At 47.5% G+C, this 14,156-nt stretch overlaps 3 protein-coding genes and 1 gene segment (V, D, J or C); all 4 read right to left on the bottom strand.

Moving 5' to 3' along the window:
- LOC112907490 (immunoglobulin lambda-1 light chain-like) overlaps positions 1–5,575 on the bottom strand; it is a 183,452-nt gene extending 177,877 nt beyond the window's left edge. Inside the window, exons 1-2 of the mRNA XM_072723330.1 lie at positions 5,496–5,575; positions 5,049–5,343 (exon numbers count right to left, since the gene is read on the bottom strand). Coding sequence (XP_072579431.1) covers positions 5,049–5,343; positions 5,496–5,541 — 341 coding nt within the window. The 5' untranslated portion in view covers positions 5,542–5,575. The remainder of the gene's footprint in view (positions 1–5,048; positions 5,344–5,495) is intronic.
- LOC112907482 (immunoglobulin lambda-1 light chain-like) overlaps positions 1–14,156 on the bottom strand; it is a 699,686-nt gene that overhangs the window by 112,331 nt on the left and 573,199 nt on the right. The gene's annotated exons all lie outside the window — the stretch shown is intronic.
- LOC112907540 (immunoglobulin lambda-1 light chain-like) overlaps positions 1–14,156 on the bottom strand; it is a 548,801-nt gene that overhangs the window by 123,562 nt on the left and 411,083 nt on the right. The gene's annotated exons all lie outside the window — the stretch shown is intronic.
- Positions 1–14,156, bottom strand: part of LOC112912349 (immunoglobulin lambda-1 light chain-like) — a 258,037-nt gene that overhangs the window by 100,155 nt on the left and 143,726 nt on the right.

Genomic DNA, 14,156 nt, shown 5'->3' with positions numbered 1-14,156 from the left:
AGTCAGGTAGGCCCCATTCCCTGAGTTGGGGCCAGGGTATTGCTCAGGGATCCCTGAGGGCCGATCACTACCTTTATAGATATCCATAATGGGAGCCTAGCCAGGCTTCTGCTGGTTCCATTGGACAATTTTCCCTCCAATGTTGTCTCCACCACAGGTGATGCTGGCCCACTGGCCAAGGTTTACACTTGCTAATGGCCGCTGAGTCAGCATATAGGATGCCACAGAACCTGCAAGAGAGAGGAGGAGGGGTTGACTGCTCACTGCATGTGTCATCTCAAGTAGATCCCCATATGCCTGGCCGCAGGACCAGGAATTCTCTGGGTCCCCTGTTTGCACCTTCCTCTCCTCCCAGTGCCTGGAACTCTTGGGCCTTGCTGGTGGATGGGGCTTGCACAGGCTGAGAGGAGCTGGGGTAACCTCAGCCAGAATGTTCTAGGTCCTGAGCTTCTTCCTCTCAGTCTGCCAGCTGCCTACTGGTGATGCAGGCATGTGGTCAGAAGGCCACCTGGGGACCAGGGAGGCACCACGCAATAAATATCCTGTTATTGAGCAACTCTATGGGGAGAATCACCATATCTAATTCTCCAGGGAAAACTTTCCACCCTCCTTTAACCTGAAAACTCCCTGGAATGATTAATTCCTGCAAGGGATTCCAAAGTAAGTCACACTTTCTAGTTCATCAGGTTAGTAAGTAATTTTTATTTTTATATATTTTTAAAGATTTATTTATTTATTCAGAGAGACTGAGAGAGAGAGAGAGAGAGAGAGAGAGAGAGAGAGGCAGAGACACAGGCAGAGGGAGAAAGATGGCCCATGCAGGGAGCCCAACGCAGGACTTGATTCCGGAACCCCAGGATCATGCCCTGAGCTGAAGGCGGCGTAAACCACTGAGTCATCTGGGCTGCCCGGTAAGTAATTTTTAGAGGAAGGATTGCAATTGTACCTGCCATTCTTTCATGAGGAAGGGGAAAATGATTTTCTGTCTCTCACTCCCAAGAAGGTGTCCACCTGAAGAGCCAGAGTGGAAATAGGGGAAGCTTCTGGTCTTCTTAGTAAATTTCTTATCTGTCCTTTGAACCTCAAGCAATTGTGTCCAAATCAATTTCAAAAGAACAATGCAAAGAATCATGAGGAGAAATTCCATTGATGTACAAGTTCTATTTAAGTCTTGGAAGAAAGTCCTTCCCCTCAGAGGACAGAAGTGCCCTGAATGCAACCGTGGCCACCACTCAGGGTCACTCAGTTGAGGGTGTGAGTCCATGTGGGTCAGACCTGAGCTAAGGGTCAGAGCTGCCTGGTGCAGGTGATGGGCCCTGGGCCCGAGGAGGACAGTGGTCCAGGAGGAAGTTACCAGGTGGCCCCAGGTGGTTTCTGCACTTCCTTTATAGATTCTGTAAAACCCTGGGAGAAAGGCCTGGGGCATCAGGGATGTGTATCCCTCGCAGGAAGCCCCAGGGAGCCCTTCATGGGGTGGGCACACCTCGCCCAAGACCCAGAGGTGACTCAGCCCTTGGGGCCCATCCAGGCTACCTGCACCCAGGAGCAGAGGATTCCCGCCAGACCGTAGTGTCTGAGACACCTACACCTGTCTCCCCTCCTGAGTGACATGTGATGTCCTCTGTGCCCACATGATGTATGATATAAAATCTCTAGAGACAAGATAACCAGCTTTGCACAAAAAATTTCAGCCTGCCCCCTGAGATGCAGAGGGGTGAGCAAGGAGGGGAGGGGGAAGGGCAGAGAGCCTGCGAGAGTCTCCTCCCCTCAGGGGTGGGTCCCGGACCAGGGAGGACACCTGATCCTGAGGCCTGACCAGCAGCTGCTCAGAGGGCAGGAGAGAGGGAGAGCCGGGCCAAGGAGAAGGGTGTGTGTCCCACCTCCCATCCTTCTGTGTCACCTCTGTCACTGCTGGGTGCTCCTATTGCCACGGTAATCAGTAGCTTTAAAATAGTGCTTCTGAATTGGTTTTCTGACATTGAATTGTAATCCAAATTTTGTAACTCTGTGGGAGAGAGGACTGGTTCTGGTTCTTTCTTTTGAGGTGAGGTTTTCCTTCTAGTCATTTTGCTCAGTGAAGAATGGCCAAAAACAAGTTTTATTGGGAAAAGGAGAAAAAGAAAGAAAGGAAGAAGGAAATAAAAAGAAAAAAGGAAGAAAAAAAGAGAAAAGAAGAAAAAAGAAGAGATGAAAAGGGGAAAAAAGAAGGGGGGAAGCAAACAGATATCAAAAAGCAAAAAATAAAAAAACAAAAAACAAAACAAAACAAACAAACAAACAAACAAACAAAAAACAAGGGGAGTATCCCCTGATTTTGTATCCAGTGCTGCTTGGTCAATAATTTGTTTTTCCTCTGTCCCTCTAGCTGTTCTGGGAGAAGGGCCTCCTGCGCTGATTTTCAGATTTTAGCACTTGGGGGAGCTGCTCAGCCAAAGATATTTAAGGTGTTTATCCAGTGAGGCCACCGTGAGGCTCAGTTGGGGTTGTTTACCCCGTGAGGCCCCTGGAGGAACAGCCACAGTGGGGCGGCAGCTTGGAGCCCTGGAGTCAGCTCCCGCAGTAGCTCCGGGGCTCTCCATCTGCAGGGCCTGGAGGCTCCGGGGCGGGGCCGCTGATCTGCTCAGCTCGGGGCAGGAGCGTCCTTGCTGTCCTGGGCCCTCCCGGCCTCTGCCTGTCCCGGGGGAGGCCGGATCCTGGGCTGTGTCCCGGCGCCCTGTGCTCCGGAGCCTGCGCTGTTGGATTCGCTCCCGCCCCGCAGCCCCCTCCGCGGAGCCGCCGCCCGAGCCCCTCCGAGCTGCTCCGGGTCCCGCCGTGCACGCTGCAGCCCTTAGGGAGCTCGGCGCACTCTCCCGGGGCGCAGGTGCCTGTTAGTGTCCCCGGGAGCCCGAGGGCATCCCCGCCCTCCTGGGTCCTGCTCTAACTCCCTGCGGGCGCCTTTCCGCCCGGGAAGGTTGGTGCAGCTCCTGCTTCTCCGGGACGGTGTTTTCCTGTCCTGGGGGCGCTTGCCCCGGCCTTAGCCTGGCTCCTCGGGGGGGGGGGGGCTCCTCCCCTCGGATGCCTTTTGTTTCTTTATTTCTTTTCCCCCCGTCTTCCTACCTTTTTTTGTCTTTAAATAAATTTGTTTTTTATTGGTGTTCAATTTGCCAACATACAGAATAAAACCCAGTGCTCATCCCGTCAAGTGCCCCCCTCAGTGCCCATCACCCATTTACCCCCACCCACCAGCATCCTCCCTTTACACCACCCCTAGTTCGTTTCCGAGAGTTAGGAGTCTTTATGTTCTGTCTCCCTTTCTGATTTTTCCTACCCATTTCTTCTCCCTTCCCTTCTATTCCCTTTCATTATTATTTATATTCCCCAAATAAATGAGAACATTTGTTTGTTCTTCTCCAATTGACTCATTTCACTCAGCATAATACCCTCCAGTACCATCCACGTTGATGCAAATGGTGGGTATTTGTCATTTCTAATGGTTGAGTAATATTCCACTGTATACCTTCTGTCCTTTGCTGCAGTTTCCAGACCTGTCACCCTATGATGGGCTGAGCCATTTGTCAAGGAGAGAGTCTCCTGATCTTTCTCTCTTTCCCTGTGTATCACATATACACACACATACAGGTAGATATGAGGTTCTTGATCTACTGGATTTTTATTCTCTGGGGAACCCTAGCTGATGGTCCTCATTAGCTGGAGCTCTTTGCTGTGAGGAGATTTTATTTTCATGTTTTCTTTAGGAGTGAGTCCTCACCTCCTAACAGATCAAAGTGCTTCCCCAGGACATAACCCTATTCCCATGCAGGATAATGGCATCCCCTGTCATCTTTGCTTTCAGTCATATATTTTATTTTTATTTCAGTCATAAATCAGAACACATTGCTGTTATTTCTGATGTAAGCAATTGACTATCTTTTCTATACATCGACAAATCCAAAGTTTTTATATTTATCCAGGTGCATATGATATCTGATTGTTTTGTAACATGTAGATTCACATTTCTCTCTACCGTCATGTCCTCCGTCTTAGAGGTTTCCTTGGAATGAGGGTCTGCTGGTGCTTAAGTGTGTGAGGTTTGCAACAGAAAATGCTTTATTTCGTTTCAATTTTCAAGGACATTTTCACTGGGTAGACATCAAGGTGGACTGGTATTTTCTTTAGTATTTTGAAGTTACTGCTTCGCATTTTTCTTGCTTCTGTGGCTTGTGGTGAGAAATATGCTTCCTCCACGGTGCTGGTTCCTCTGTAGGGAACACGCCTCTCCTCTGCATCTGTGAGAGTGTCTGCCTTGCTGACACTTGCTGCCTTGCTGAAAGTGTGTGGCACTTTCATGAAGAGGTGTGCTGTGCTGTCTCTCACGTTGCCTATTCGAGCTTCATTAAACTTCTTGGATATATTGTTCGTGGCTTTCTCCAAATTTTAAAACTTGTTAGCTATTTTTTCTTCAGACATATTTTTTACAGATTTTATTTGTTTATTCATGAGAGACACAGAGAGAAGACAGAGACATAGGCAGATGGAGAATCAGGCTCTGTGCAGGAAGCCCGATGTGGGACTGGATTCTGGGACCTCGGGTTCACGCCCTGAGCCAAAGGAAGATGCTCAACTGCTGAGGCACCCAGGCATCCCTCAGACATACTTTCAATCAGTGCCCCCACTCACCTCCTCTGCTTCAGCATGTAATCTTCTGTCAGTATCATGTCTGCATTTTTATATCTAAGAACATATGTTTGTCATTCCAAAGGTTCTAAAAGATATGGTCTTTGAAAAAAATGTTCTATATCAGGCTCTTAATATATCCTAAAATTGCTGTGCTTACTGCCAGAATGAAATATAGTTATAATAAATGTGTCCATATCATAGGCCAATACACCTTGTGCAGAACCCCCATCCAGGGTGTGATGAGGGGTGGCCTGGGGGCCTGAGATATGGGACCTGGGACACACCTGCTCAGGCTCTGTGCACAGGCTCTGGGACTGCAGGAGATGACACAGATAGGGAAGGGTTTGTGGGTTTGTTTCTCACTTCCCCATCGGCCTGTGTCACTGTGAGCAGTACCAGTACTGACTGCTGACTCACAGTAATTGTCAGCCTCGTCCTCGGCTCGAGCCCCGCTGATGGTCAGGGTGTGTGTGTTCCCTGAACTGGAGCCGGAGAATCGGTCAGGGATCCCAGAAGGCCGCTCAGTGTCCTTATATATGACCAACACAGGGGCTTGGCCTGCCTTCTGCTGGAACCATTGTGCATAATATTTACTCAGACTCTCTCCAGAGCAGGAGATGGTCGCTGTCTGTCCCAGGGACACTGATACCAAGGGAGGCTGAGTCAGCAAACTGGAGGCCATGGAACCTGAAAAGACAGGAGAGGAAAGATTGGTGTGAGGTCAAGGGCTCATCCCAGGGAGCCCAGACTGAGCCTGTGCTGGTCTGAAGTCAGGGTTCAGGTCAGACCCAATTCCATCCTGTTTTGGCTGAGCTTGTGGGCAGGCCCGGGGTCAGCACCTGTGCAGAGAGTGAGGACAGGGAGCAGGAGATAGGTCCAGGCCATGGTGGGTGTTCCCAGATCGCTGCCTCCTGAGATCCACAGCACCGCTGGGCTCCACCCTGTCCCTTCTTATTCCCTTCCAGGCCCTTGGGACTGTGTTTCTTAGTAGTTATGAAAATGTCCTCCATTTCTGGGGCTCCTACACACAAAACAGTGGTGAGGTCACAACTTGTGACTGAGGAGGAAGAGGGGACTCCTCAGATTCCCCCCACCAGCTCTCAGGTCAGATCAGTAGTGTTTGACTTCAGGTCTGGAATCACACTTACCTCTCGCGGATCAGACCACATGACAACCCTCCACCCCAGCCTGCTGGGCTTCTGTCCTGGGCTCCATCTGTGGTCTTTAGGAACCCTGGCCATGGGGCTGAGCTGGGCCCTGTGAGATTCACAGACAATGCTTGATACCGGGAAGGTCCTGTGGCCTCAGTCCCTCCTCGTCCTACATCACGTCCTCACTCTGTCCCCCAGAGGCACTGTGGTCTTCTGCTTTCCATTGCATAGAACATAGAACTTTCTTCTTAGAATGTCTGTGCATCATTTTTGTCTTCAGGAGTTCACTTGTGAAATCATCATCTGCTCTTTGAGATTCATCACAACTTCTAGTTGAGGGACACACTGTGATTTTGTATCTGTGACACTCCCAATCCTACAACAGAGGAGCAATTTTATTGTCAACAATTTTCTTTCTCTCTTTTTCTTTTCTTTTTTTTCTTTTCTTTTCTTTTCTTTTCTTTCTTTCTCTCTTTCTCTTTCTTTCTTTCTTTCCTTCTTTCTTTCTTCTTTCTTTTCTTTCTGTTTCTCTTTCTTTTTGTTTTTCCTTTCTATCTTTCATTCATTCTTTTTTTCTTTATGTATCAGTATTCGTTGCAATCATACATGTTTCATGAAAAATCATCCCTGAATTAAAAACCATCCTCAATAGACAGAATATGAGAGACTCGTAACTCTGGGAAATGAACTAAGAGTGGTGGAAGGGGAGGTGGGCAGTGGGTTGGGGAGACTGGGTGATGGGCACTGAAGGTGGCACTCGATGGGATGAGCATTGGGTGTTATTCTATATGTTGGCAAATTGAACACCAATAACAAATAAATTTAAAAAACCACCCTCAAGATGCATGTGTTGTTAGGGTCCCCAGGGTCTGTCTTAACATATGACGTGAGCTTTGCCACCACAGCCAGTGTCCCTGCAGGAATTGATCCTGTCACTGAACCAAGGACTGGCAGGATCCCGAGCTGTGGCCTCAACTAGTGAGAATCCACATGACTCTGGAGACAGTCTCACAGGAGACCTGGATGATCATCAAGCCATGAGGAGCTCCGAGTGGTCTGCCTCCCACCCCTTGAGATGCTCCTGAGCAAAGAAGTTACAGCCTTGGGGAGAGTCTGCCTGGAGATGAGAAGGAGAGGAAGAAGGAGAGTGTTCAGGGTGTTCTCAAGTGTCCAGCATGGACTAGTCAGCTCCATGTTGCACTGGGGGACAGTGGGGGGGGGGGAGCTGTATTTCCATGTGAGACATTCAGTGGGTCAGGACTTCGGGCAGTGTCCTGGGTGTCACTGTGTGTGTGTGACCCTCAGAACAAGGTCCTTTCAGCCTTGGAGTTAGGAAGGATCATCCCAACTTGCTTGTGAGGACTGACCCCTGGACTCCTCCTGACCCCTGGGCCTGGTGTCCCTGGGAAGTGCCCCCTGGGAAGCCCCAGCCTCTGTCCTGCTGCTCTTGAGGCAGGTGTGCTGTCCTGGCTGGTGGAGGAGGCCTCAGCCCGGGAGCTTCCCTCCTGCAGGTAATCCTGCAGCCCCTGTCACCTGAGAAATGTGAGGACGAGGGAGCCCAGTGTCCCTCAGGCAGCTGCCTCCCCTGCCCAGCCCTGCCCAACCGAGACAGCTCTAATACATGGTGCAAGAAGCAGGACAAGTGCAATTCCTGTGCTTGTCCCAGACTGAAATGCCCTGGCCTAGCCCACTGTCTTCTTACACAAAGCAGAGAGCAGACTACAGTGTAGTGCATTTGAAAAGGGTCAATGTGAAGACAATCCTGGATGATGTCCCAAAGCCATCAGATGCTGTGTATTTAGGACTCAGACGATCCATCTTGCATCCCCATTAGTGTAGTTGCATCATCATGGCATAGGGTGAACAATAGTCCTCCTGGCCACATGCACAGAGAGTTTTCTGGAGTCCTTGAGGGGCTGTCAGCGGCCCTCCTTGGGGAGAGTTCCTGAGGCAGGTCTTAGATGTGGTGCCTCAGTATCCCCAAGCTGCACTCAGTACCAGACACAGGCCCAGTGCTTCAGAATGGTTTGACCATTGCTGAGCATAGCAGGGATGGGGTGAGGTGGGGAAGCACGATTCCTAGACCTGTGCTAGAGACAAAATCACATTCTACAGACACAGTGAATCAGAAGTTTACATCCACGTCAGGGTGATAGTGCAGAAAACGTACACTTTTTCCCTCAGGTCTCAGTGGTGAGGGAGGGTGACCCATTTCCCTCTTCAGAATCCCTGAAGCCCAGGCCCTCCCCCTGTGCAGGTGGCTTTGTCATGTGACCTCTGCTGCAGCTCCTCGAGGGCTGCTGGAGGTTCAGGAAAGTGTTTGGTCCAAATGGGGATGCAGAACCCACTGCTCACATCCTGATTCCTGATCCACGGACATTCGGCTTCATGCGTCAAAACTTCCTGACTAATTAGGATAATAAAAGACAATGAATGGATAAAATAATGACAGATGAACACGAGTAGTGTTGGAGGATGTGCAGAGAAAGCAGTGAGATCAGACATAATGACAGGCAGATCGTGTGTGGGCAGAGGCTGCAGGCGCCTCTCTGCTGGGGTGACAGTGAGGCTGCTGTCAGGATGGGAATCAGGGACCAGACCTGGTGTGTGTTGAGCCAGTCCCTTGGAACACAGTCTGGGTGGTCTGACGAAGTAGTGACAGTGAGGAGCTCAAGTGGCTGTGATTCAAAACTCGTTGAGTTCTAAGATGATGTTTTCTCATGGGTTAAAAATTTGAGGGGCAGGCGTGATGTGTTAGAAATCTCCCGCTGTATGTTTCGGGACAGGTGAGTCTCAAGAGGACCCTGTGTGAACCTCTCTGTGCCCCCAATGGGAAGCAGCAGCCCATTTGCAGCCACAGTCAGTGTGGCGTTTCTGCGGCTCACCCGAGTGTGTCCTGCATGATCTCAAACTCCTGTCACACAAACCTTGATATTTATTTTTATGCACATACACATATATGAGTATACTTGTGTGTACACGTGCACATATATACTGTGGTGCACTTTCTAGTGATTGTGAACTCTGAATTGTGTAGCAAAGCTGTAGTGGATGAGATCTTCACGTTGTTATGAGACATGCAGTTCCATTTATCACCAATGAGAAGGGGGGTGTCATTATCACAATGAGCAGTGAGACCAAATCAGTAGCAGACTCATTTGCAGAGCAGGTTGGGATCGGTCAGTTGCTGACGGTGTTTCTAGAACTGGAATACATCGCAGCTTACTAACTTTTTCATATCTGTATCATCAGAAAGCTCCATCTGGCAAGCACTTCGGCTTGCTACTGAACATTACAGACGCTCTGTATTCCTAATGAGCCACTAAATCACCAGGTGACCTGACTGCCTACGTGGACTGGGAGCCATCTGCTCAATCCTGCCAGGAATTCGGGCATTCACCACAGCTGGCCATCATCTAACAGAAGTAAGATGAACATCAGCCTTCATGATGTCCGGAAGCCACAGGTGAGTTGCTTGAGTGAGTGGCCCAAACCCAGAACCCTAACCCCTGCTGCATTAACTATTCTCTGTCTGGCACAACTACGGCCATGTGACAGCTGTGGTAGAGGAAGATACGTGGCTGGTTTACAGAGCTTTCTGTACATGACATGCTTGTCTCTGTTGCTTCTGATCTTATGGGAAAAGGATGCAGTGTTTCACCAACATAGCGTTTTCACTACAGGACTTTGACAAGTGTCCTTTATCAGACACAGGAAAATTGCTTTATATGCCTTCCTTATTTTTTTCTAAGGAGAGATTATTGGATTGGTCAAATGCTCTTTCTGCATCTATTGAGATAATCATGTGAGTTTAGTATTTTACTCCATCAATAAGATATGTTGTACTAATTGCTTTTCCTCTGATAGAACACCTTGTATTGTTTTAAGAAATCCCAGTTGCTAGTGGTGTCGAAATCTTTCTATATGTTACTGAATTTGATTGGATAGCATTTTGTTGAGGATGTTTGTATAGGTGTAAATAAAAGGTATTGATCTGAAGTTGCCTAGTGATGTGTAATATTGGTATCATTGACACATGGTACATAAAACGAGTTGGGAAGTCTACCACAGTCATCTCGTTTTGGAACACGTCAGGAAAAACTGCCTATTACAGTTGATTTTGCACAAAGCAGGTGTTGGGATGGTGATACCCATGCCGTCAAAGGTGCATAACTCTTATTCCTGCAAACCTTGTATTCTAACAACATCCTATTGACCAGAAACCTTACTGACAACATAATCTGTGGATTCACATTGATGTTGTATATTATATGTATTATGCATTGTATTGTCTTAAAACAGTAAGTCAAGAAAAAAGTGCTGTGAAGAAGAACATTAGGGAGATCACGATGGGTAGCGCTGGTGTGTTGGGCAGAGGCAGCCCTGCCAGCCATCACCATGGGAGCCTCCAGCAGGACCAGTGCTGTGTTCACCCCAGTTCTCAGCAAAAGACATCAATGGTCACATGGCTGATGTGCACAAGTACTTGGGCATCGCCAACAACATGCCCTAAAATTGTGGTAAAACAGATGTGAACTCCACTCAGCTCCTGCACCTGTCATGCCCCTATGCTGTGCTGGTGTGGAATGACCCCTATGCATGGCTCCTGGCTGCCTTAACTTCAGGTATGAAGGGCCAAAGGTCTTAGGACTAATGCCCCAAACACAGAAACAGAAGAGCTACCTGCAAAAAGCCATTTCTTCAGACCCACATTGGTCTGGACCACCTTCTATCCTGGGAATGCTGCATGAACAGGACACAGTTCCTCTTGAACAAGGAACTCGGCTGCTGCTCCTGTGAGGGGAAGAGGAATACGCAGGGAGCTGTGTGTGGGAGAAGCCCAGTCAGTCCCCCGGGAAGCACGGTACAGGTGGTCAGAGGATTCGGAGAACAGGACCAAGCTGAGGGGCCTGGATTCCACCCCAGTTCAGGTCTAGTCTGGACCTTTCTCCTAAGGTGAGCGCTTTGGGCACAGAAGGATGTGTCAGGTGTGGGGAGAGCCCATTCCCAGGTAATCAGTCAAGTTCTGTTGGCAGGTGCTGCGAGCATGGAGGGATCCCCATTGTGAAGCTGCTGGGTGGGGACATGTTTGACACCAGGAGGGATCAGACAGGTCCTGAGTTCTCTTTAAGTCACCTGGGGGATGGGGCTATTCAGGAGAATGGTTATGCTTCCCCCCTCCCCTCTTATCTGATTCCAGTCTCAGGGACTAACAGACACCTCATACCCCCTGTCTCCTATTCTGGGGTCCTGGTGGATGACGTGTCACTGCTTTCACCAACTGCTCACAGACTAGCTGAGCTAAGCAGGAACAGGAGTAGGAGTGTACCTGACTGACAGAGAAAGGAGGAGAGGAGGGAGGTCTGGTCCAGGGTCCCTGGAGAGGAAGATAGAGGAGCAGGTGCTGGCATGGACCGGACACCAGCGGTCCCTGCACCAGGTGAGGAAGGCTGCCCAGGCTGAGAGGGGAGGTGGGGCAACCTCAGTCAGAATGTTCCAGGTCCTGAGCTTCTTCCTCTGTGTTTTGCCAGCTGCCTATGGGGGCCGCGGCTGCACCTGGCCACAGTGACATCTGCTACCTGGAAGGGAAGGTGGCAGCCCATTCATTGTGCTATTCCTGAGAAAGCCAGTGATTTGTATCTTTCTATTATAATCAACGAGGTAGACCTTTTCAGGATCTTTTAACCTGTAAAATTCCTGGAATTATAATTTTAGTCCTCGAGATTCCCCTAAAAAATTATAGGATGTGTCATAATTGATCAGGTCAATGGCTACATTGCAGATTGAATATTCAAATTGTAGTGTCCATGCTTTTTTTGAGGAGAAAATATTTTCTCTCCTGTGTTGCCCTATCCTCACTGAGATATCAAGTTGGATGTAATCCAGAAATGGAAATAACCTGAACCTCTCCTTTTCCTTTTTAACATATTTCCCTCTTTTGTTTTTACTTCATGTAGGTGTCCTAAAAATCTGTTTCAAAGTCAGAATCATGAATATAAACACAGCTTATAACAAATTTATTCAAGTCTTGGAAAAAGATATAACTCTCTTAGTGACAGATGATTCTCAAATGTAGATGTTTCCTCCCACAGGGTCAGCAACGATGTGGATGTGAGTCCATGTGGGTCACACCTCAGCTAAGCCCACATGATCTTTGCCCACGAACAAGATGGCTCTGTCCTCTCACACCTGTCGGAAGCTCACTTTGCTCCCAGGCAGGAGGCTCCTCTATCTGGGAATGCAGAGTTGGATTGTGTGCGAGCAGAGGAGGACAGCTGTGTCACATTTCTGTCATGGCTCTGGTGAGCTGGTAAATGCTCCCTTTTCTCTCAATGACAATTTCTCACAAGCAGGAGGTCAAACAGCGATCCCTTCTCTTGTCACATGCCGTGCTATGACGCCTGTCAGTACTGGCTTCTCACTCTCTCTCTTTTTAAAAGATTTTATTTATTTATTCATGAGAAACACACAAACAGAGAGAGAGAGAGAGACAGAGAGACAGAGACAGAGACAGAGACAGAGACACAGGCAGAGGGAGAAGCAGGCTCCATGCAGGGAGCCTGTTGTGGGACTTGATCACGAGTCTCCAAGATCATGCCCTGGGCTGAACGTGGTGCAAAACTGATGAGCCACCTATGCTGCCCAAGCACTGGTGTTTTCTAATGTGGATTTCCCTGAAGATCACCATGACCTGGTATTGTTGAATACCTTCCTCTGCGAGGAACAAGCAGCTGGCAAAGTGGCAAAAATGTGGTTTTCCAAATTTTGCAATGTGGTTGCCATGAAAGGGTAGTTTGCTCTTAAATCCATGAATTTGTCACTGGAAATCCAGCACTTGTGGAGTGTGTTTACTGTTTCATGCTGTAGAAAATGTCTCCAGAGGAGCTGGTCATTGCACACATCTCCACCTTCAGATCTCTAATGTTGTCAGCAAGTTGTTTGTAGACTGCCATGTAAATGGGCGTGTTATATAACCCAAAGGCATGATAATAGAGAATGCAAAAACCTCAACATCCTATTCACTTCTAACCCTATCAACCCATATTTACCTCATGTTCATTCATCTGGTGTTGGCTGGTCAATGGAGATTCAACATGTGCAAATCCGAATCTAATATTTGTTGGTGGGACTCTATGGAAGACTCATAGAGGTTCCTCAGTAAATTAAAAACAGAACCATCTATGACCCAGTTATCCCATTTATCCATATAAATCCAAAGAAATGAAATCATATCTCAAGAAATATCTACATCACTATGGTCATTGTAACATCACTCACAATCACCAAGACAAGAACACAATCAAAGTGCTCATCCATAGATTAATGGACAAAGCAAGTGACACACACACACACACACACACAAACACATGCACATGCACAGGGGAATATTATTTAGCTCTAATGGAAAAAGGGAATCTTGTCATTTGTGACAACTTGGATGAAATGGGAGGGCAATATGTTAAGTGAAATAAGTGAGCCAGAAAATCAATACTCTATGATTTCACTTGTATGTAGAATCTAAAAGGTCGTAACTCATAAGAACAGAGAGTAGATGGATAGTTACCAGGGTCAGAGGGTGGGCAAAATGACAAGATGCTGATCAAAGAGTACAGACTTCCAGTTATGAGATGAGTAAGTTATTGGGATGTATTGTGCAGCTTGGTGGCTATAGGTAACAATTCTGTATTGTATACTTGAAAGTTGTGAAGATGGTAGATCTTGGATGTTCTTACTATACACACAAAGAATGTAAAGTCAAGCGTGTGAAGTGATGGATGTTTTAACTACCCATATTTGGGGTCATCGTGTTACAATATATATGTGTATCACATCATGTTTTATACCTTCAAATCACACAGTATTATATATCTATATGTAAATAAAGGTGGAAAAACAATGCAAATTCCATTTGTATTTCTTTTCTTTCTAAGATTTTATTTATTTATTTGAGAGAGGGAGTGAAAGAGAGAGAGAGAGACAATGAGAGAGAGAGAGAGAGATCCCATGAGTGAGGGGAGAGGCAGCAAGAGAGTGAAAAGCAATCTCTTTGCTGAGCAAGACGTGAAATACAGGGCTCAATTCCAGGACCCTTTATTTCAAATGCACCAAAACCCTTAAGATACCTAGGAATAAACCTAACCAAAGAGGTACGGAATCTGTACCTTAAATCTCAAAACACTTATGAAAGACATTGATGAATTCACAAAGAGATGGAAAAACTTTCTATGCTCATTTTGGAAGAATACACTTTGCTAAGATGTCTATGCTACCCAGAGCAATGTACACATTCAGTGCAATCCCTGTCATAATACCATGGACTTTTTTTGCAGAATTAGAGCAAATAATCCA

Source organism: Vulpes vulpes, chromosome 10 (genome assembly GCF_048418805.1).
Source record: "Vulpes vulpes isolate BD-2025 chromosome 10, VulVul3, whole genome shotgun sequence".
In the NCBI taxonomy this organism is placed as follows: domain Eukaryota; kingdom Metazoa; phylum Chordata; class Mammalia; order Carnivora; family Canidae; genus Vulpes; species Vulpes vulpes.
The sequence above is the reverse complement of the archived record's forward strand: the minus strand, read 5'-3'. Positions and strand labels throughout refer to the sequence as shown.